We start from the raw sequence: 22,353 nt of genomic DNA on the forward strand, positions 1-22,353 counted from the left end.
CATCCACTCCCCTACTTACATGCTAATGATTCCCAAATGTCAATTGCTAGCCCTCCCCCACCTTTTTTTTTTTTTTTTACTGCTTCTCTGTCTTAGCTGTCCCAAACTGCTGGCTGTGTTCCCGTTCTTTTCTCAAGCCATCCTCATTGAGCACTTCTAGGAAGATCGGTCTCTTGTCCCTTCCTGCCATCTACCTGGCAAACTGCTGTGCTTTAATCAAGGTCCAGATTGCTCATTGCATCTTAAGTCATGCCATTCCTGGTGCTTCTAGAAGACTAGGCCTGCATTTACTCATCGTTATGGCCAAGGCCATGTCTGCTGATCACTTGTAGAGTACTTGCCTCAGAGTTTTTGTAGTAGAAGACTCTGTTTGTCTCCCTTTCTATTAGTCTGTGAGTAGGAGGACAGGATTCAGCCCTGCCCATTACTTTATATTGAGCACCTAGAACAGTTTCTAGAACACATAAGGTAGGTCCTCAAGATTTATTAGTCAATAAATCTTGAAAATGTGATCCATGCTATAGAAATCCCATATAATTATTGTGATGAATAAATGAAATTCAGTGAGGTTCATGTTAATCTTGCCCATTTTTGTTCAGGATCAAGATGTGCACGAAGGTCACAATGGATGATTTCCTGACAGCCCATCATGAGATGGGACACATCCAGTATGACATGGCATATGCTGCACAACCCTACCTGCTCAGAAATGGAGCTAATGAAGGTTTCCATGAAGCCGTTGGGGAAATCATGTCACTGTCTGCAGCTACACCTCACTATTTGAAAGCGCTTGGTCTTCTGGCACCTGATTTTTATGAAGACAATGGTATGCACATTTTTCTCATGACTTCTTTTGGGTATTCTTTAGTCTGACATGAACAAAGGTATTTATTGTCATGCATAGGATATATTTAATTTTTGCCATATAAAATATAATGTATTTATGGGTAACTGGGGATTGCTTCTGGTTAAAAAAAAAAACAGTATATAACATAACATGCCAACTTTTGTTTTTGTGTCTTTGAAAAGAGGTAACTAAGTGAATGATCTTGGGACTCTTAAGAATCATCTAGCAGGAAACTTTTATTTTATTTTACTTGTTGTTGTTGTTTAGTCGCTCAGTCATGTCCAACGCTTTGCGACCCCATGGACTGTAGCCCACCAGGCTCCTCTGCCCATGGAATTTTCTAGGCAAGAATACTGGAATGGACTGCTGTTTTCTTCTCCAGAGGATCTTCCCCACCCAGGGACTGAACCTGTGTCTTCTGCATTGGCAGGTGGACTTTTTATCACTCAGCCACCAGGGAAACCCAGAAGATTTTTAAAAAGATGCTAAAACAGACCCACAGAACTGAAATGGCTTATCCAAGGTCACCTAGCTAATTAGTGTCAGAGTTTAGATTGAATTCCCCAAGTTCTAGGTAAAAACCTCAATGATGGAGCTGGAAAATATTCTAAAAATCACTTTGTAGAGGAAGCAAGCTAAAGCCACGAGAGGGAAAATAACTAGCCCAAGGTCGAAAAGCAACATAGCAGAACCAGAACCAAAGACCTAATCTACAACTGTTCCCATAATATTATGGGAATGTTATGGGAGTTCTTAAGGAGCAGGTGGTAGAATACAAAGATTGAAAGAGACTGAAACACTTTTTTTTCATCTAGCTGAAGCATGAATTTGCCCCATAACATCCCCTCAGATCCAGGCCATCATTCAGCATCTTTGTTCAAGGCAGCCTTTTTCTCTTTGGATGGCCTGGACTTGATGCTGCTGCTGCTGCTAAGTCGCTTCAGTCGTGTCCGACTCTGTGCAACCCCACAGACGGCAGCCCACCAGCCTCCCCCGTCCCTGGGATTCTCCAGGCAAGAACACTGGACTTGATGGAACCCAACAAATATTCATGAGATCCGGATTTTTTTTTTCTGTGAGGATTCTTTCTTGTAAAAGAAGGACACTTAGAGCCAAATATGCTCTTCTTTCCCATGTCGTTCTCTCCCCTCATTTTAGCCATTTGGGACATAAACATCAGCTCTGCTGACTGGTACATTTAGTCAATGAGGTCAAGGTCATAAGCTCCATCTTTGTGTGGACAGTTCACTTTGCCTTGACGTCTGACTCCAGACCTTGATGATCTCACAAGTACCTGGGAGTAGGTCATGTCTGAAAAAGTGTAAGCATAGACCTAGTGGGTAACAGACAAGTAGCAGTATCCTCCCAGAAGTGAGCAACAAAGGAAAGGGGTTTCACAGTAACCACACCTGTTGCCTAATTTTAAATTATCATTCTCAGATCAATTCACAGAAAAGTGTTTTATCATTTTTTAATATTCCTTGACAGCAAGCAAAGATGATTGAATCACTCCTGCTTGAAAAAGCAGGTTTGAAAAACTCCTCCTTCTTTCCTTAGCTCTGCTCCTGATCTGTGAATTATATTTGACAAAATAAAGTCCTTCATTCCTTCTTTTCCTCTTTCTTTCTCCCTCTCTTCCTTTCTTCTTCCAAAAGTGTTTACTGAGCACTTACTATATGTAAATCATTTTTAGAGACACTAGATATACAGCGATATGCCAAGTAGATAATAGCCCCCTGGTTACATTCCAGTAAGCTGCATTTATACAATAGATATGAGCTCACTGCCCTTTTACACCACTGCTGCTGCTACTGCTAAGTCATTTCAGTCATGTCCTACTCTGTGTGACCCCATGGACAGCAGCCCACCAGGCTCCTCTGTCCAAAGGATCCTCTAGGCAAGAATACCGGAGTGGATTGCCATTTCCTTCTCCATTTACACCACTAATAAAGGATAAATGAAATAACATAATTTGTTAAAGCATTTTAAACTCTGATAAGGAAGATATTTGTAAGGCCCGAGGAAGCCTTACAAATAGCTGTGAAAAGAAGAGAAGCAAAAAGCAAAGGAGAAAAGGAAAGATATACCCATTAGAATGCAGAATTCCAAAGAATAACAAGGAGAGATAAGAAAGCCTTCCTCAGCGATCAGTGCAAAGAAATAGAGGAAAACAATAGAATGGGAAAGACTAGAGATCTCTTCAAGAAAATTAGAGATACCAAGGGAACATTTCATGCAAAGATGGGCTCAATAAAGGACAGAAATGGTAGGGACCTAACAGAAGCAGAAGATATTAAGAGGGGGCAAGAATACACAGAAGAACTGTACAAAAAAGATCTTCATGACCCAGATAATCACGATGGTGTGATCACTCACCTAGAGCCAGACATCCTGGAATGTGAAGTCAAGTGGGCCTTAGAAAGCATCACTACGAACAAAGCTAGTGGAGGTGATGGAATTCCAGTTGAGCTATTTCAAATCCTGAAAGATGATGCTGTGAAAGTGCTGCACTCGATATGCCAGCAAATCTGGAAAACTCAGCAGTGGCTCAGGACTGGAAAAGGTCGGTTTTCATTCCAATCCCAAAGAAAGGCAATGCCAAAGAATGCTCAAACTACCGCACAATTGCACTCATCTCACACGCTAGTAAAGTAATGCTCAAAATTCTCCAAGCCAGGCTTCAGCAATATGTGAACCGTGAACTTCCAGATGTTCAAGCTGGATTTAGAAAAGGCAGAGGAACCAGAGATCAAATTGCTAACATCTGTATCATTGAACATGCTCTATCATTGAAAAAGCAAGAGAGTTCCAGAAAAACACCTATTTCTACTTTATTGACTATGCCAAAGCCTTTGACTGTGTGGATCACAATAAACTGTGGAAAATTCTGAAAGGGATGGGAATACCAGACCACCTGACCTGCCTCTTGAGAAACCTGTATGCAGGTCAGGAAGCAACAGTTAAAACTGGACATGGAACAATAGACTGTTCCAAATAGGAAAAGGAGTACGTCAAGGCTGTATATTGTCACCTTGCTTATTTAACTTATATGCAGAGTACATCATGAGAAACGCTGGGCTGGATGAAACACAAGCTGGAATCAAGATTGCCGGGAGAAATATCAATAACCTCAGATATGCAGATGACACCACCCTTATGGCAGAAAGTGAAGAAGAACTAAAGAACCTCTTGATGAAAGTGAAAGAGGAGAGTGAAAAAGTTGGCTTAAAGCTGAACATTCAGAAAACTAAGATCATGGCATCCAGTCCCATCACTTCATGGGAAATAGATGCGGAAACAGTGGAAACAGTGGCTGACATTATTTTTTGGGGCTCCAAAATCACTGCAGATGGTGATTGCAGCCATGAAATTAAAAGACGCTTACTCCTTTGAAGGAAAGTTATGACCAACCTACACAGCATATTGAAAAGCAGAGACATTACTTTGCCAACAAAGGTCCGTCTAGTCAAGGCTATGGTTTTTCCAGTAGTCATGTATGGATGTGAGAGTTGGACTATAAAGAAAGCTGAGCGCCGCAGAATTGATGCTTTTGAACTGTGGTGTTGGAGAAGACTCTTGGGAGTCCATTGGACTGCAAGGAGATCCAACCAGTCCATCCTAAAAGAGATCAGTCCTGACTGTTCATTGGAGGGACTGATGCTGACATTGAAACTCCAGTACTTTGGCCACCTGATGTGAAGAGCTGACTCGTTTGAAAAGACCCTGATTCTGGGAAAGTTTGAAGCCAGGAGAAGGGGACGACAGAGGATGAGATGGTTGGATGGCATCACCGGCTCAATGGAGATGGGTTTGGGTGGACTCCGGGAGTTGGTGATGGACAGGGAGGCCTGGCATGCTGCGGTCCATGGTGTCGCAGAGTTGGACATGACTGAGTGACTGAACTGAACTGAACTGAAGGAAGGTATCAGTAAATTTAAAGTTCATGGTACTTCTGATTATCCACTGGATAATCAGGAGGGAGGCTGTTTTTTCTTTTTTTTTTTTTCCTCCCTGGTTTACTGGCTTTTGGCCACATCTGTTTAATATCCATTTATTTAGCAAAGACTCACACAGGGCGTCATGTAGCAGACACCAGTTTAGGTATACAGTCTTGAATGAGACATTGACAGTCACTGCCTTCATGGAGCTTACAAGAATAAACAGTATGACTAGGAAAGCAGATGAAATAGCCCTACCCTACTTAGCTCTGACAAGAGGTAGTTAAGGAAGGCAACTGAAACTAATGCGAAAAGACGGTTACTCGTGGATTTATTTAACCTATTCTATCCAAGGCTTCACCCTACTTCAAATCCCTCAGCTGAGAAAATGAATAAATACATATTATTATGTCGACTGTCAATATTTCTCATGTGATCATCCTTATAGTAAGTATATCTTGAGGAATAATATCTTGAGATTAGGAAATTATTGAACACAAAATGTCTATTGTCATCCTCATCTTAATATTTATCCTTTCCCATTTTCCTTTCAGAAATAGAAATAAACTTCCTGCTCAAACAAGCACTTACAATTGTTGGAACTCTACCATTTACTTACATGTTAGAAAAGTGGAGGTGGATGGTCTTTAAGGGTGAAATTCCTAAAGAGCAGTGGATGGAAAAGTGGTGGGAGATGAAGTAAGTCAGTGAATATGCACGCAATCAGTAAAATGTTTTCTCATGAGTTTGGTGTTTATTTAAAAGCATCTAATTGGCCTATATAGACACACACACACTCACATTAAGTGCTGCTGCTGCTGCTAAGTCACTTCAGTCGTGCCTGACTCTGTGCGACCCCATAGACAGCAGCCCACTAGGCTCTGCTGTCCCTGGGATTCTCCAGGCAAGAACACTGGAGTGGGTTGCCATTTCCTTCTCCAATGCACGAAAGTGAAAAGTGAAAGTGAAGTCGTTCAGTGGTGTCTGACTCGTAGCGACCGCATGGACTGCAGCCTACCAGGCTCCTCCGTCCATGGGATTTTCCAGGCAAGAGCACTGGAGTGGGGTGCCATTGCCTTCTCCGTCACATTAACTACTTGCTTTTTATTAAGTCTCCATTCAGGTGCCTTCTTCTCAGATAACATTTCCTTGGCTTTGCCCACCCCCTCAAAAGCAGGGTCAAGTGACGAAATTTCTCATGCTCTATCTTCTTACATGTTCAGACACCCGTTAAAACTCTGATATTATTTAGGAAGTAATCAATGTGTTCATTTTCATTTTTTATTTTGTCCATTCTTTGAAACAAAAATTAATAACCCCATATTTTAGGTAAAGCACCAGGGATCTGAGGCTGATCGTTTTTGATTTTCTCTTTGACTTCCAAGAGCTTTTAGTGTATGGAGGGATGTGGAAAATGAAACCACTGCACTGTGTTGAATTATGATGGGGGTGTGGGGATCCATGAGCATCCAAGGGGAGATCCAAAGCCCTGGCCAGTGAGTCAGATGAGGAGAGGCATCCAAGCTGAGGTTTGAGAACAATGTGGGAGTTAACCAGGTATACATAGAAGGGGAGGAAGAGAATTCTAAGCAAGTGAGAGCCTGCCACATTTGGGCAACAGATGGTGATGCCTTTCAATAGTTTCAGTGCTACGTCATTCATCACTATATCCCAAGTGCTTTTGCACAGGGCCTGGCTCAGACAAGTATGAAATAATGATGAAAGTACTACTGAAGAAGATGGAAGGAAGAAAAGAGATCTCCCCACCATATTAGTCAGACTCCCATTGATGACTTTTCTTTATTTTTCCTTTTTGGAGTGAAGATCTACAATTATAACATTTAGCCCCACATCCGTAAGTTGAAGTCAGTGCCACTATTCTGCTAAGATTCTTTCTGTTGACATAAATCCTCCTTGGGAGGAAGGAGACAGCATCTCTAATAACTGTCTCTAGCATTTAAGTATTACCAAAATTATGTCTGTCATGATCCCACAATCAGAAAGGACAAATGTATTCAAACAATGCCAAATACATGGTTTCTGTACCTTTTTATCCTGATTAAATTTTGACCCCTTTTAGGTTATTTCCAAAGGCACGTGGAATCAGGCCCTTAAAATGATTCATTGTACTCTATTCATGTAATAAGTCCACATGAAGTCTTTTCTTAGCATTGGGCATTGTGGCTGGCACTGGAACTCTAAAGATGACCAGAACACAGCCCTGACCGCTAGGTGCTCAAGTCTCCAGGGCAAGAAGGAGCTGTATGTGAATAATTACAAAAGAGAGAGAGAAATGGCAAAGGAGGCAGAGCTAGAGAAGGCCTAGGGAGCTGGAGGGCTTGCTGTGGTGGCAGGTGCTTGGGGTCAGGGGCAGGACTCACAGACGAGGGAGCATTTGAGCTGGCCTTGAAGAATCAGTGAGGTTTCAATTTTAGAAAATTCTGCCTACCAGGAGCCCATAAAATACAGTGCAGGAGAGGGATTTTTAGGACTTTCACTGTATGGTTTTGGTCACATAATACACTTTATGAAATTGGTGTTTTGATGATACAGCTATTTTTCAATGGTATAAACTGGCTGAATTAACAAAAACAAAGATCGGCTTTATTCTGTAATTCTTTACACTGTTTCAATTTCACCTGACAACAGATTCCAATAGAAATGCCATTGGCTGATGGCACTGCACAATGGCACCATCTATAATTTCTCTCGATGAGCGACCCACAGCTAATATACCTTCTTTCTTCTTTTTCCTCCAAAGGCGAGAGATAGTCGGAGTGGTGGAGCCTCTGCCCCATGATGAGACATACTGTGATCCCGCGTGTCTGTTCCATGTGGCTGAAGATTACTCATTCATCCGGTAAGTGACAGTTTTCTTCTGTTTCACTTCTAGAATTTGTAGACAGAGTGACAACTTTAATTTCTCTATCTCCATTCACCTCCCCCTTAGAACCTCAAAATAGATGATCAGTTTCAATTCTGTGTAACTGAACATGATGTATTGAGTTCAACAAAAGTTATATGAGATCCTTTTCTCTACAAACAGGGAATTTATAGTCTCCTTGGGAGCAATAGAAATGTTTTTGTTTGTCTCCTTGTTACTGGCAGAGTTCAGGGTGATTATAATAGAGCATTTTTAACTTGAAGTCCCAAAATCTGTGTTATTCACCTATTAGCTCCAGATCTTGAATTTGTTGAGTCTTAGTTTCTTTATTTGTAAAGTAGAAATCATATTGTTGATTTGCCAAAAGGATCGATTGGCATCAGTTATGTGAAAAGGCTATAAATCGGTAAAACACAATACAAATGTGAGCTCACAGTTAACAAGCTAATGCTGCCTTTTTATCAGCTGATACATAAATGCAAGTATGATGAGTCTATAGGGTTTGTGTTTGGGTCTTTCTTGAGTGAAAAGAGGTTTAACTGATACTTCTTTGGTTGCTGGGGCCTCAAAATTTAAATATATGTCCCAATCTATGACTTTACCACAGAAACTACACACGGGCCAACTCTTTTGTTTTTTTCTTTATCTCTGTTACAGGTATTACACAAGGACCATTTATCAATTTCAGTTTCATGAAGCCCTTTGTAAAACAGCTAAACATGAAGGTGCCCTGTTCAAATGTGATATCTCAAATTCCACTGAAGCTGGGCAGAGGCTGCTGTAAGAGATGCTTCAAAAATATTGAACCTCTCATCCTATTTAATGTTACTCATTTCCATGCCTAGGTTTGAATTTGATTTCTTTGTTCCAAAAAAGAAAATTTGGGGACTCAAAATGTCTTCATCCATGAATTAAATGTTTGTTTTGTGGTCACACAGGAACCTGGATCCTGTGATGGCTAGACAGGCCACCTCCTCTCCCCATGTTGGAACTACAGAGCTCTCTTTGTAGTAACCAGGGGGAAGAGAGATTGAAAGATGAATACTTCTTTTACCATGCCTTCTTGTCTTATTTGCCAGGAGCAAACTTAGTCAAACCAAAGAGGAGTAACCATAGATTGTACATGTAAACAGATGTACATCTGGAATCCTTCCAAAGGCCCTGAACCCACCTCCCCCGCTTTTTTTTTTTTAATGTAGCCAAATGCTGCGCCTTGGAAAATCAGAACCCTGGACCTTAGCATTGGAAAATATTGTGGGAGTAAAGACTATGGATGTAAAACCCCTGCTCAACTACTTTGAGCCCTTGTTTACCTGGCTGAAAGAGCAGAACAGGAATTCATTCGTGGGATGGAGCACGGAATGGACTCCATGTGAGTAGATGGCGTTGACACATTTCTAACGGCCCTTTTTGTGCTTCCCTAGTCCTCTCTGGCCCTAGTCTTATGGGACTTATGCAGTTGAGTGTGTTCTCCCTCTACTTACCCCCTGTACTGTGGTGGCAGATGCCATTGTCTCTGGGAGGAAACACATTTGTTGAGCACCTACTGTGTACCTAACACAGTGAAAACTTCCCCCCTCTTGTTTCCAATCTGCTTTACTAGCCCCATATTTAAAATAAAAGAGTCTAACAGTTTCCAACCCACTGTATGTGAATCCTGCTCTTCAAAGAAAGGCAAATGTGTTTAACAGTTTTAATGCAATCCCCTCTTCTTTCTGGCAGTTACATTCATATTTCTAAGCAGCTTGTTTATATTGTCATTTCCCCATTGCTCAGTTTTAGACATGCACTTCTGCCTACTCTTCTGCCTCCATTTCCCATTCTCCCAATGAAATTTAACATTTTTAGTAAAGAAATTATCAATATTTGCATCATTATACCTGCAGAACCGAGTAATATATTATTTTATATCTTTTTTAATGTAGCTTTTTGTTTGTCCTGAAGTTTCTATTGCCTCATTTTTTTGCATGCCTAATTAGCTGTCTATGCTATATTCTTCTCCAACTATTCCAACGTATCCATTCTTTTCAGTCTCATTTTTCCTAAAGAACTCCCTCTTAGAGTCCTCCTGTCTCAATCTGGACCACAGTTTTCATCCTGAGTCATCCCTTTGCTGCTGTCCTGGGTTGAATCCACTCCTTCCTGGATGCCATGTCTTCTTTCATGAATTACCTCCTGTTTTGCTGCAGCACAGCCTCCAAGTGACTTTCTAAGCAAGAGCTCATGGGGTAGGAGCATCAACTGTTCCCCAAAGTGGCTATAACCAGACCTAGACTTTCATTTTCCTTGTTTTCAGTCCAGTATCTTCTTCCCACCCCCTGCTGTACTTGAATCCCAGGCCTCTCCTGGATTCTCTGGGGGGAGGGTGTCTCTACTGCTTGTGTGTACACATTATGCCGTGACTTCCTGACCCTTGAGAAAGCATTTACCACTCATCCGTAACTTCTCATTTTCCAAAGGAGTGTTTATACCTTAAAAAAAATTCCTTTACTATCACTTCAGTGGGATCTTGGGAAAGGAAGGAAATAAATACACATGGTCAATCTGCTGTCTGTAACAACAGTCTGTTATTTCTCTTTAATCAGATTCTGACCAAAGCATCAAAGTGAGGATAAGCCTAAAATCAGCTCTTGGAGAAAATGCTGTGAGTATTCTAGATAGCGCATCCATGACTTTTCAATGCATTCCCTTATTTAGGGCCCAACATGCCCATTTCAGTGCAGTTGAAAAGATGAAAGGGCACATGGTTCTCTTAAAAAGCCCTAGATTCTGGCCTCTGGCATTTGAGTTGGTTTTTTCAGTTATACATTCCTTATTGAATTGGCTCTGCCTCTGTTTTCCTTGTGACTCTGAAGGTATTATGAAGATCAATGAGAAAACATCTAAAGTATCAAATACCTACCCTCCCAATTCACTCTAATCACAGTTACTTGTATTTTTAAAAAATATGTTTATTTATTTATTTGGCTGTGCTGGGTCTTAGTTGTGATGTGTGGGATCTTTAGCTGCAGCATGGAAACTCTTAGTTGTGGCATGTGGGATCCAGTTCCTTGACCAGAAATTGAACCCAGGCTCTCTGCTTTGGGAGCCTGGAGTCTTAGCCACTGGATCACCAGGGAAGTCCCCATTACTTGTGTTTGATGAAGAGGACATGTTTATATTTTTAGAGACTGCTTTTAGAAGTATTGTAGGCAGTTTGGCTTTGTTTTGTCTTAGTCAATCATCTAGGTACTAGAAGCTTGTTTTAATCTTAGACCCCAGCCTTGGACCTGCTTAATCAGAATCTGCACTTTAACAAACCCCCAGGTGGTTTGTAGACACAATAAAGACTGGGAAGCAACAATTTAGACCACTGTTTCTCAAGCCTGGCTGCACTCTGGAGTCATTCGAGATGTTTTTTAAAATATTAATGCTTCAGTCCCATTCCCAGAGATTCTGACTTATTGCTCTGAGGTGTGGCATCAAAACCCACTCCAGTATTCTTCCCTGGAGAACTCCATGGACAGAGGAGCCTGGCAGGCTACAGTCCATAGGGTCACAAAGAGTTGGACGCCACTGAAGCGACTTCTCACACATGCATCTGGCATCAAATCGTCAAAGTTCCCCAGGTGATTTTGATTACAGCACAGTTTGAGAACCACTGAGGCAGAGATGCATTTCTAGACAACAAAAAGTTTTACAGAAAATCAGATTACTTACACCTTCATGTGAATTACTTTAATCAGCTATTGCTTTCTCCTAAACACCTGTCTCAGGTTATCCAGTTTGAAGCAATTTGTTTTGGGGGAAAAGGAGAGGAGAGGGTTGCCCCAGGCAGATGGAGATCAAAGGCATGGATGGAAGTGTGGCACCCAGGAGGCTTTGCAGGATTAGAGAGCAACCTGGCATTATTGGATAAAACAGTCCAAGCTGCTACAGAAAATTGTTCTTTTCACTGGATAGAGTCAAAGATGGCATTTCTGTCCCTATACTTTTCTTGGGAAGTTAACTATTGTCCAAGGCTCCACAGTAGTTGTAGTGTAATTTTCATATATAAGCAAAACATCTGAATATAAATAACATGTCGTTGTTGTTTAGTCACTAAGTGATGTCCGACTATTTGCGACCCCATGGACTGTAGCCTCCAGGCTCCTCTGTCTATGGAATTCTCCAGGCAAGAATACTGGAGTGGGTTGCCATTCTGTTCTCCAGGGGATCTTCCCAACCCAGCAATCAAACCTGGTCTCCTGCATTGGCAGGCGGATTTATTACCGCTGAGAACCCAAGGAAGCCCATAGTAGGAGTAAAAAATGAAGATTTAAGAAACACGTATATAAAGTGCTTATAGTGCAGGTAGTAAAAGAAAAATAAAGAAAAAAAAAAAAAAGAAGTATAAAATGGAGGTGTGTTACTTCTCAAACTCTGAAAGTTCAAGTTCCTATTTCTTAGCAATCATTGTCTTTGGAGTTATTTCTCCTTCTGTCCTATTTTTATTAACTCTTCCTTGGACTGATAAAATTTAATTTTAATTTAAAGTGTCCAGTAGATCAGGATTCTTTTCAATTATTTTCTTTTTCCTTGACATGTTTTTTTCCCATGTTCTCTTTCCATGCAGTGAGGGATTAGTAAATAGTCTTCAGAGGGGTTGATGGTGTAATATTCTGAGGCCCATTCACGGAGCAAGAGGCTGCTTTGATGAGAGTGGAGTTATACTTTTAGCCAGAATAACTGTCCAGTTCAAGCTACTTCATAGCAAAGTCCACCTGGATCTTTGATACTATTTTGAAAACTTAGCCTTTACTTTTTTTAATATAGAAATAATAACCAGAATATTAGTGGGCATGTTCAGTTCAGTCGCTCAGTCGTGTCCGACTCTTTGCAACCCCACGGACTGCAGCATGCCAGGCTTCCCTGTCCATCACCAACTCCCGGAGCTTGCTCAAACTCATGTCCATTGAGTTGGTGATGCCATCCAACCGTCTCATCCTCTGTTGTCCCCTTCTCCTCCTGCCTTCAATCTTTCCCAGCATCAGGGTCTTTTCCAATGAGTCAGTTCTTCGCATCAGGTGGCCAAAGTATTGGAGTTTCAGCATCAGTCCTTCCAATGAATATTCAGGACTGATTTCCTTTAGGATGGACTGGTTGGATCTCCTTGCAGTCCAAGGGAATCTCAAGAGTCTTCTCCAACACCAGAGCCATATTAATAATATTATTATTACTATTAAAGCAACTTTCCCAATAAATGAGTGGTATCAAGCTGGTCTCAATGTAGCAATCCTTTGAAATCTTTTTTTTAAACAGCTGAAATTTTCTTTTGAAAATGTAACATTCTCAAATTGAAGTATAGGTGATTTAAAATGTGTTTGTTTCAGAGGCACAGAATCTATTCAGTTATACACATACATATATTTTTTTTCAGATTCTTTTCCCTTATAGGTTATTACAAAATATTGAGTATAGTTCTCTTTGCTATAAAGTATGCCTTGTTGTTTATTTTATATACCGTAGTGTCTGTCTGTTAATCCTAAATTCCTAATGTTTTCCTCCCCCCTTTCCCCTTTGGTAATCTTAATTAGGTTTGTTTTCTGTGTCTGTGGGTCTGTTTGTTTTATAAATAAGTTTCTTTGTATCATTTTTTAGATTCCACATATAAGCAATATCTTACGATATTTGTCTTTGGCTTGCTTCATTTAGTATGATAATCTCCAATAATTGTTTGTCCTAAAAGGAGGAAGAGATGCAAGCTTTGTGCTATTCATAATCTCTACTGCCATCTACTGGAGGAAAGGGTGAATTTTTTTTCTCTTCGAACAGGTTTTTCCTGGACTACACAAATTTTACACAAGCCATTGGTTTAGCATTGGAAAACAAGAATTACCTTGTTTACAAAAAACTATTTTTTTTCCTTTGAACTTGAAGTTTCTTTTTCTTTTACACTTACACATGTCTGAGAACTTACTATAAAAATAGTAAAAGGTCAGCATACTTGTTTACAGTATATGGATGTTTTCACCAAAACCAATGGCACACATAACTCCCATCTATAAACCTGCCCTAGGGTGCTTCTTTCAGCTTACTTTAAGTTAAATTCAAAGGACCAGTGAGCCCTGTGGTTCTTAAAGCGTTGGTGCTGGACCAGCAGCGTTAGCACCACGTGGGAGCTTTGTTAGAGATGCAGAATTCCAGATCTTCTCTGAGGCTTGGACCCAGGATTCAGTGATTTGACAAGCCCTCCAGGTGATGCCAGTACACACTCAAGTTGGAGATCACTGACCTTATGCAGAGCTAGAATCTTTGGCATATTAGACAATTTAAAATTAATACATGTCGAGAAGTCCCTGGTGGTCCAGTGGTTAGAACTCTGAGCTCTCTCTGCTGAGGGTGTGTATTCAATCCCTGGACTGGGAACTAAGATCTCACAAGACTCCACAAGATGTGTGGCATGGCCAAAAAAATAAAGCTTGTGGAATATCAGGTTTTAATGACCCCATGATCTCTACTGAGCAGTGTTTTTGTTGTGAATTTGCAGTATGAATGGAATGACAATGAAATGTACTTGTTCCGGTCTTCTGTGGCATATGCCATGAGAACGTATTTTTTAAAAGCCAGAAATGAGACCGTTCCTTTTGGGTGAGTTGATGTGCTGTGCTCTCAATCAGTATTTCCCTTACTCTTGGATCAGAAAGTTTTATGCTTCAACTTTTACTCACGTGAAATTGAAAAAAAACTCCTAACAGCTATTAAACCTCATTGCTGTCCTGGAATTAGGGCCACCTTTTTTTAGGGATTCTTGTGACTTATTTGACTTGTAGATGGAAGAGCTTTGTTATTAAATGGCCCTCTCCTCACCTCTTCCCCCCCACCTTCTCTCCTCTCCCTTTCTTTTCCCCAAATGCTCTCATTCACCCTCAGCACTGAAAACAAAAGGCAGAAATCTGTGCTTTCATTGAGCTTGTATTCTAATATATCTGTTTTATGTGTGTGTGTGTGTGTTATAGACAGTCAACAAAATATATAAATGAAATGTAGTAGAATTTGATGGTGATAAGTGCTAGGGAGAACAGTTCAATAGGAAATGGGCAAGGGAGTGCTTGCTGGTTGTGTGTGTGTGTGTGTGTGTGTGTGTAGGGTTCCATTTTAACTAAAATGGTCAAGGAAGACCTTGTTAGTATTTGAACAAATAGCTGAAACAGGAGAGAGAGTCAGAGGTGCAGACCATGGGGAAAAATGTTGCAGCTTGAAAAATAGCAAGTAGAAAGATCCCAAGGAACAAGCATCCTTCACCTATTGAAGGAACAGCAAAGAAGCCAGTGTGGCTGGAGCAGAGTGAGCTAATAGAAGACAAATAGGAGATGCAGTCAGGGTCAGACTGGGCTATGGGAGTGGAAAGGCGAGAAGAAAGTTTGTGTGTACCTCCAAAGCCATTCTAAGGCCATTGGCTTTCCTTCTGCATGAGAAATGCTCTGAACCATGTGATCTGCCTTGGTTTTTTGTTTTGTTTTGTTTTGTTTAGTAAGCATTAGTTGTTTTATTTATTTTTGGCTGCGCTGGGTCTTCATTGCTGCACGTGGGCTTTCTCTAGTTGTGGCAGGTAAGGGGGCTACTCTTCATTGTTGCGCACAGGCTTCTCATTGTGGAGGCTTCTTCTTGCAGAGCACAGTCTCTAGGCACGAGGCATGCGGGCTTAGTAGTTGGGGCTGGCTGGCTTTAGGGCACAGGCTCAATAGTTGTGGGTCACAGGCTTAGTTGCTCTGTGGCATGTGGAATCTTCCTGGACCAGGGATCGAACCACTGTCCCCTGCATTGGCAGACAGATTCTTATCCACTGTACCACCAGGGAAGTCCCTGCCTTGCATTTTATTAGGATCAGTCTCATCAGCTGTGAGAGCACAGTCTTGTCACATCCTACTATAAACCCCACTCCTCACCCTCACCTGTGGGGGCAACATGACGAGTTTTGCCAGGAGGGGCACGGTTGGAAGATATCAGGGCACCACCTCTGTCCATGGAAGGGAGCCATCGCTGCCCGCCATGTTGTTTATCACAATCCTGGGTCACCAGTGATTCCTTGCTGATTCTTCTGCTGCTTTGTTTGAAATATTTCTAACACTGAAAAAAACTGTGGTTTTTATATGGTAGCAGAACCAATCATGCCAAGACTTGCTCTCACACCTTAGGGAATTGAGTTTATGTGCTTTGGGTTATTGGGACAGTTACATCCTTCCATGACGGGCTCTGCTCCAGGGCTCTCCACTTTACCCTGTGATTGTCCCCCCATCTCCAGCAGAAGAAGTCTTCATTCCCTTCACAGTGTCCTCTGTGCCACCAGGGAAAATGTTTCTTTTGTTTCTCCACAGGGAAGAGGACGTGTGGGTGAGTGACAAGAAACCAAGAATCTCCTTCAAGTTCTTTGTCACTTCACCTAACAATGTGTCTGACATCATTCCTAGAACTGAAGTCGAAAATGCCATCAGGTGATATTTTACTTTCAAATGTAGGATAGAAGGGTGAGAGGGTCCCAATGCAACAACAACCATAACGAATGATTTGTGTGTTCCTAAAGGTGCCAGGCACTGTTCTGACTCATTTGTGTGTTTTTCCTCATCTTAAAAACTTGGGTTTTAATTCCAAAAGGATCTCATAGCAAGGGGATTGCCTTCATTGGGTTTCTCCAGATGCAGGTCCATAGACAAGGATTTGAAAGTAAGTAGTTTATTTGGGAAGTCACCTCAGAAAGAAAGGATTGAGGAGTGTGGACAGGAGACAGAATGGAAGGAAGGTAACATGACATGTTACGAGCAAGTTACCACTGTGGGCAGCTAGAACTCCATTCTGCTGGGAATTCTGGGAGATGGTGTGGAACATGCACCTGAATTGTCCCATCAGAGCTGGGGTATTTACTCACCACTTCCCATCAGTCACTGGTTGAGAACTGTGTACAGGGGACACTAACTCCCCAGCCTTACTGGCATGCAGATAGGGCCGAATCTTGTAGCCTGAGAATGCTCTCAGGCAAAGGCAGCAGGTCCCGGCTGAAGGAAGTCTAACCAGCACGCCTGGAAAATGGTAAATGCAGAGGGTACATGGGCAGGTGTCGCCATCATTGCTGTAGGGACTTTGATGCAGAATTCATTTAACCAAAGTCTGAAACAAGGCAGGCAGGGGCAGGATTCCTTAGATACTAAATAAGTCTTAGTCGCTCAGTCGTGTCCGACTCTTTGCGACCCCATGGACTGTAGCCCACCAGGCTGGATAGATGTTGATGTTTCCCCTTGTCATTAAAAAAAGAAAAAAGAGAAGAAAAAAAGGCTTAATATACCATTGCTATGGGAAATGCTACTAGGTGGTGCTCTTGAGCTGCTTGTTGTCTTTAGAAGCAGACCCAAGACTTGCTGGGCAGAGTTGGCCTAGAAAATCTGGCTTAGTGGGGTTTACAACCCAAGCACACCCAGACTCACTGGCTGCCTCCACAAGACTTGTCTTGGGGGAAAGTGCTAGCTGAGATCATCACGAAGGAGCCCAGCGCTCCTGCAAGCTCTGGGGAGTCCTCAAACTTCCTATTTTCAGAGTGACGAGACTCTTTCAGGTGGAGGTTGCCAGGGGTTATATGGCTAATGCAGCTTGGATTCTCTCTCTGGCTGGACTCTGACTTCCTGACCTGCACTCTATTCAATGGCAGGAGAATGGGATGCCAGACACTTTGGTTTTCAATCTGGAATACTGAACATTTCACTGTTTTTTGTTTTAAAAATAACCTCCATCCTTTTTTCCTCTATAAAATTCAGCCATATCCCAGCCCAGTGCTGGAGAATTTGGCAAAGGCTCCTTCCCTGTGTTCCTCCCCAGAGCTGCCATTTGTTAGGATATCAACACCTTTTATTTGGAAAATGCAGCTGTTGAGACTTGTGTATAGGGCCTGATTCATTTGTAGAAGAGGTGGATCTGATTGTCCTTTTCCATTATTTGATATAAAGTCATTGTAGACATACTTCGACAGAAGGGAAATTCTTACCAAACATGCAACTTCGCCTTTACAACACAGTAGTCACAAATGAACAAATGCCAGCCATCTGCACATTTCCACACTTGCAACCTCATTTTCCAGTGAAGCTGTTTCCAAACCTAACCTAGATCACATGGTATGAAAGAGGTATGATTGTTAAAACTCAAATCTGTCAGTGAACCTGGTTATTGACTTTGATTTCATTGCTTCTTTGGATAAGCCTTATCAAACCCTTTTGGAGACAGTGATATAGGCAGTAAATAACTGCACTGTTTTCTTTGGCCTGAGTGTTTTGCTTTTGGGAATAGGTTGTCCCGGGGCCGTATCAATAATGCCTTCCAGCTGGATGACAACAGCCTGGAGTTTCTGGGGATTCAGCCGAAGCTGGGACCCCCTTACGAGCCACCTGTCACCATATGGCTGATTATCTTTGGGGTCGTGATGGGAATGGTAGTGATTGGTATTGTTGTGCTCATCTTCACTGGGATCAGAGATCGAAGGAAGTAAGTGACCTTTCTTGGACTTATCTATCCTAAAACAGAACAGTTTCGGGAAAACTAACTGGAAAATTTGCAGTAAGTGGTAGTAGGTTGTACAAGCCAATTACATATGTGGACAGTTTCACAGCTAAATATTCTTGTGCACCCCCTAGAAGTTTACCAGATTTCATCAGCATTTTGCCACCCTAGCAGGCCCCACCATACAGGAGATCTCCAGCCTGGGGTTTACTACTGGTATGCCCTAGTAAACTCCATCCTGGCCACAGCATCATTTCCCTACTGCTAAAAGGCACTCTAAGCTCTGCAGTGGTGAGTGGGCTCGGGGGGGATTACCCTTACTGAGGAGCCCTCCTTGGTCTAGAATTGATCCTAGAGAATGCATTAGTGATGGATTTAAACTGTGAAATCGTTCAAGAATGAGCTCTGAGATTTGCTCCAAACTGCTACACTTGAATCCTCTGCATCCCTCCTCCCATGGCTCAGATGCCTTACTATAGCCTCAGTTCATGGGTCAGGCACCCTCTAAATTGTTCTTGAGTTGAAGATCCGAGTTCACTGGGGATTTAAATCACCAGAGGCCTGATGTATAGTTGTGCCCTGCCACCAGATTTGTTTTCTGATCTTGAGACAGCGTTTACTTTTGTTGGGCTTGTGTAATTGAGGTTAATCATATTTTATAGCACCTAACAAAACTCTTTGCACATGTTGCTGCTGCTGCTGCTAAGTCGCTCCAGTCATGTCCGACTCCGTGTGACCCCATAGACGGCAGCCCACCAGGCTCCGCCGTCCTCGGGATTCTCCAGGCAAGAACACTGGAGTGGGTTGCCATTTCCTTCTCCAGTGCATGAAAGGGAAAAGTGAAAGTGAAGTCGTTCAGTTGTGTCCGACTCTTAGCGACCCCATGGACTGTACCCTACCAGGCTTCTCCATCCATGGGATTTTCCAGGCAAGAGTACTGGAGTGGGGTGCCATTGCCTTCTCCTTGCACATGTTAGGTTGTTTAAATGTGTTCTTTAATTTTTATATGCAGTAGTCTGTTTTGCTCAATTTTCTTCACTATATTATTTGTTTCCACAAATAACTTCATTTTTAAAATTAGGCATTGACAAAAATATATTCATATAGTAAAAATGTTTTAAATACAAAAGGATACATAGAGTTTCCCTGTCACTCTTTGCTTCCAAGTTCCCTTCCTAAAGCCACAAAAATGATCAGTTTAAAAAATTTTTTTTTAAATTGTATAGTTGATTGACAATGTTGTGTTAGTTTTAGGTATACAGCAAAGTAATTCAGTTATACATATATATACATATCTATTCTTTTTCAGACTCTTTTCCTGTAGAGATTATTAGAGAGTACAGAGTTCCCTGCGCTGTACAGTAGTAGGTCCTTGTTGGTTATCTATTTTATATATAGTAGTGTGTATCTGTTAATCCCCAAGTCCTTATTTATCCCTCCCCTCCCTTTCCCCTTTGGTAACCATAAGTCTGTGACTCTGTTTCTGAAAAATGATCAGTTTTTTGGAGACCCAGTATATCAGAATTTGCATTTTAGTAAGGCCCTCAGGTGACTCATATGCACATTACAGTTTGAGAAGTGCTCTTCTACATAGTACAGGTTTGCATGTGAGACGCTATTCCAAAGTTCATTCATCAAAGAAATTCTTTTTGGGCTCCTCCTTCATGCTATACACTGCATTAATAGAAGCTACACAGAAAAATAAGACTGCTTATGTATTTCTTACATTAATGTACTCAGCAGTTGTATAATATATAGCTATATAATTATGTTCATGTATATATAAGACAGAGATTCAGAGAGGCCAGGAAACCTCAAGTTTGCACAGCTAGTCAGTAACACATGAAGATATACGCTCGGTTTCTAAAGCTGGTTGTTGTAGTACAAAGCGGGCCTATCCTGATCTTCGTACTTTGGAAATTGGTAATTTAGTAGGGAAGTTTTTTATAATGAAGTGATTGGCTAAATAACCACTGAGTTCCTAAAAATAATAATAATGGTTAATATTTATTAGGGATTATATGCTGGATACTGTGAGTACTCTGCCAGCATTATTTCACTGAGTTTACGTATTTGCCATCATTTTCTGAATAGTTAGACTGAGGCCCAGAGGCCCCCACTCTCAGACTTCAGAGCTTATATCCTAACCAGTTTCCTTCTCTGCCAAGCATCATGCCAACTGATCATTGGGCTAAAGAAGTGAATTCAATGCACTCTGGGTGCCCATAGTCCATTAATAGGGGACTGGTATGCAAATGAGTACAGGTGGTAAAATGCTGAGATGGAAAAGATACCTGGGCCATCGGAGTCCAAGGGAGGCCGTGTCATTCTAAGATCATGATATTAAGGTGAGTTCACTTTATTTAACAGGAAAAATCAAGCAAGCAGTGAAGAAAATCCTTATATCTCTGTGGACTTGAATAAAGGAGAAAATAATTCAGGATTCCAAAATACTGATGATGTTCAGACTTCACTTTAGAAAAATCTTTTTTATTTCCTCTTGAGATGATTTTATTGTATGTAAATATTAATTTCACAGTACAGAACATAGGCAATTATAAGAATGTCATTAAATGTCAAAGCTCTGGCTCTGTTCAGGAAAAGCTGTCCAAAGAAGGCATGCCTGAGAAGAGGGCATCTTCCCTTGCATCACTTTTAGTACTTGTTTCTGCCTCAGGACTTGACTTCTGTTTCCTTAAAGAGATGTTTCTGTTTGAGAATAGAGACAGTACGTCTTTGGCCTCACAGGCTGTTCAGGGGTAATGGAAATGGAAATTTCCGTTGTGTTGCTGGAGATGGGAAAAAAGGATACGTGGCAGGAGCAAGTGTGTGGAATCTGGATGGATGGCTCTTAAGGACGTGCCTGTGAATGCATGGAGCTGCGAGGTGGAGTCCGGCATGCACTGTTCACTTGGGTTTAATTCAAGTGTAAAGGAGGACATGCTCTCTTCACGTTAACTTAATCTAAGTACTCTAGTGACTCCCCCCAGTCATGGTTGGACCAGAACATGCCTTCTTCAGAGTGACAGGGCTACAGAAGAGAGAAGAATCCAGAGAGCCATTGGAGGACATTGCCTTTTTACTTTCAAGCTGCTTGGCCACCGTCTTTCTGACAACATCACACTAGCCCCAGGGGCCTCCATGAACCCCCTCCCAAGCTGCCATGATAGAAACTTGCTTCCGTTGCTCTCTGTGAAGTGCATGGGGACCCCAACTGAATGTCACTTCTGAAGTGGGTTCCCAATCTCTTGAATCTTCTGTATTTGCCCATAATGTTTGAGTAGTGCTGAGCACAAAGCTCACAAAGACAATAAATACTTGATTTACACACTCCTGTGGTCTCTTGTGTACCTCTGTGCTCGGCCTTCCGTGGATTCTCTCTGCTTTTCACTTCCAGGGACAAAGCTGCCTGGGTCTCCCGACCTCCCACATGTCTTGAAATGCACCCCAATATGTTCAGCTACTGTATTGTATAAAGTAATTATGTTCAATAAAATCAGTTGAAAAGAGTTGTGTTAAGAGCATCTATACTGTTAGGTTAGGAGCCAAACCTGGTAATGCTTTTACAAATCTCAGATCCCCCAGCCCAGTTCTGAGCACAGAATCCAATACAGACCTGAAAACTGGTATAAAATGGATTATGTAGATTAAAATATCCAAACTCTACCTATCAGTTCACTTTATGTGGTGACCAGCATACTGTAGAGTAACTTAGTCAAGTAAGAACTAGCAGCTTGTGCTCAAAAGACTGGGACTTCCTGCTCGCTTTTCGGGAAGGGCTTTTAAAGGCAGCATTAGGGGTGAGGCTTGTAGGGTGCCTGATCAGCTTGTGGACATTATTCTGATCGGCTGATGGTGAGGTAGCTTGGGTGGTATTTCAAGAGTCAGCATAATCAACCTTCTGGTTGTAACCAGTCTGGGGTCTGTGTGCTGGTGGTCAGGATGCAGTTAAGTTCTTACACCTGGTAGGGATTTTAGTATCTGCCAGACAGCTCAAGGACATGGCTCAGGATATCATCTGTAACCCTTGAGGAGGAACTAAAGTTCCTTTACTTTGCTTTATGGCTAAACTATGATCATTTTGTCTTGGTTGACTGTTTTTCTTTGTTTCTGCATTTTCTCTTTTCTCTTATGAAATTTGTTCTTTAGAATGCAGGGAAGGTCTAGGAAGCTAAAGATTTTCT

At 41.7% G+C, this 22,353-nt stretch overlaps 1 protein-coding gene across 11 annotated transcripts in view; it reads left to right on the forward strand.

Annotated features, from left to right (window-relative positions):
* ACE2 (angiotensin converting enzyme 2) overlaps nt 1-21,499 on the forward strand; it is a 46,994-nt gene extending 25,495 nt beyond the window's left edge. For 3 of the 11 annotated variants that reach the window (XM_081565255.1, XM_081565253.1, XM_081565254.1), the window contains 10 exons: nt 600-826; nt 5,340-5,484; nt 7,547-7,645; nt 8,327-8,449; nt 8,869-9,041; nt 10,255-10,313; nt 14,178-14,278; nt 16,006-16,122; nt 17,960-18,154; nt 20,540-21,499. In XM_081565255.1, the coding sequence (XP_081421381.1) occupies nt 600-826; nt 5,340-5,484; nt 7,547-7,645; nt 8,327-8,449; nt 8,869-9,041; nt 10,255-10,313; nt 14,178-14,278; nt 16,006-16,122; nt 17,960-18,154; nt 20,540-20,648 (1,348 nt within the window). In that variant the 3' untranslated portion in view covers nt 20,649-21,499. Of the gene's footprint in view, nt 1-599; nt 827-5,339; nt 5,485-7,546; nt 7,646-8,326; nt 8,450-8,868; nt 9,042-9,700; nt 9,898-10,254; nt 10,314-14,177; nt 14,279-16,005; nt 16,956-17,959; nt 18,155-20,539 lie in introns of those variants that run through there. The other 8 variants (XR_014075716.1, XR_014075717.1, XR_014075718.1 and 5 more) reach the window with 8 other exon arrangements.
* The last annotated feature ends 854 nt before the right edge of the window (nt 21,500-22,353 follow it).

Source organism: Giraffa tippelskirchi, chromosome X, assembly GCF_054371585.1.
Source record: "Giraffa tippelskirchi isolate mGirTip1 chromosome X, T2T-mGirTip1v1.2.pri, whole genome shotgun sequence".
Lineage (NCBI taxonomy): Eukaryota > Metazoa > Chordata > Mammalia > Artiodactyla > Giraffidae > Giraffa > Giraffa tippelskirchi.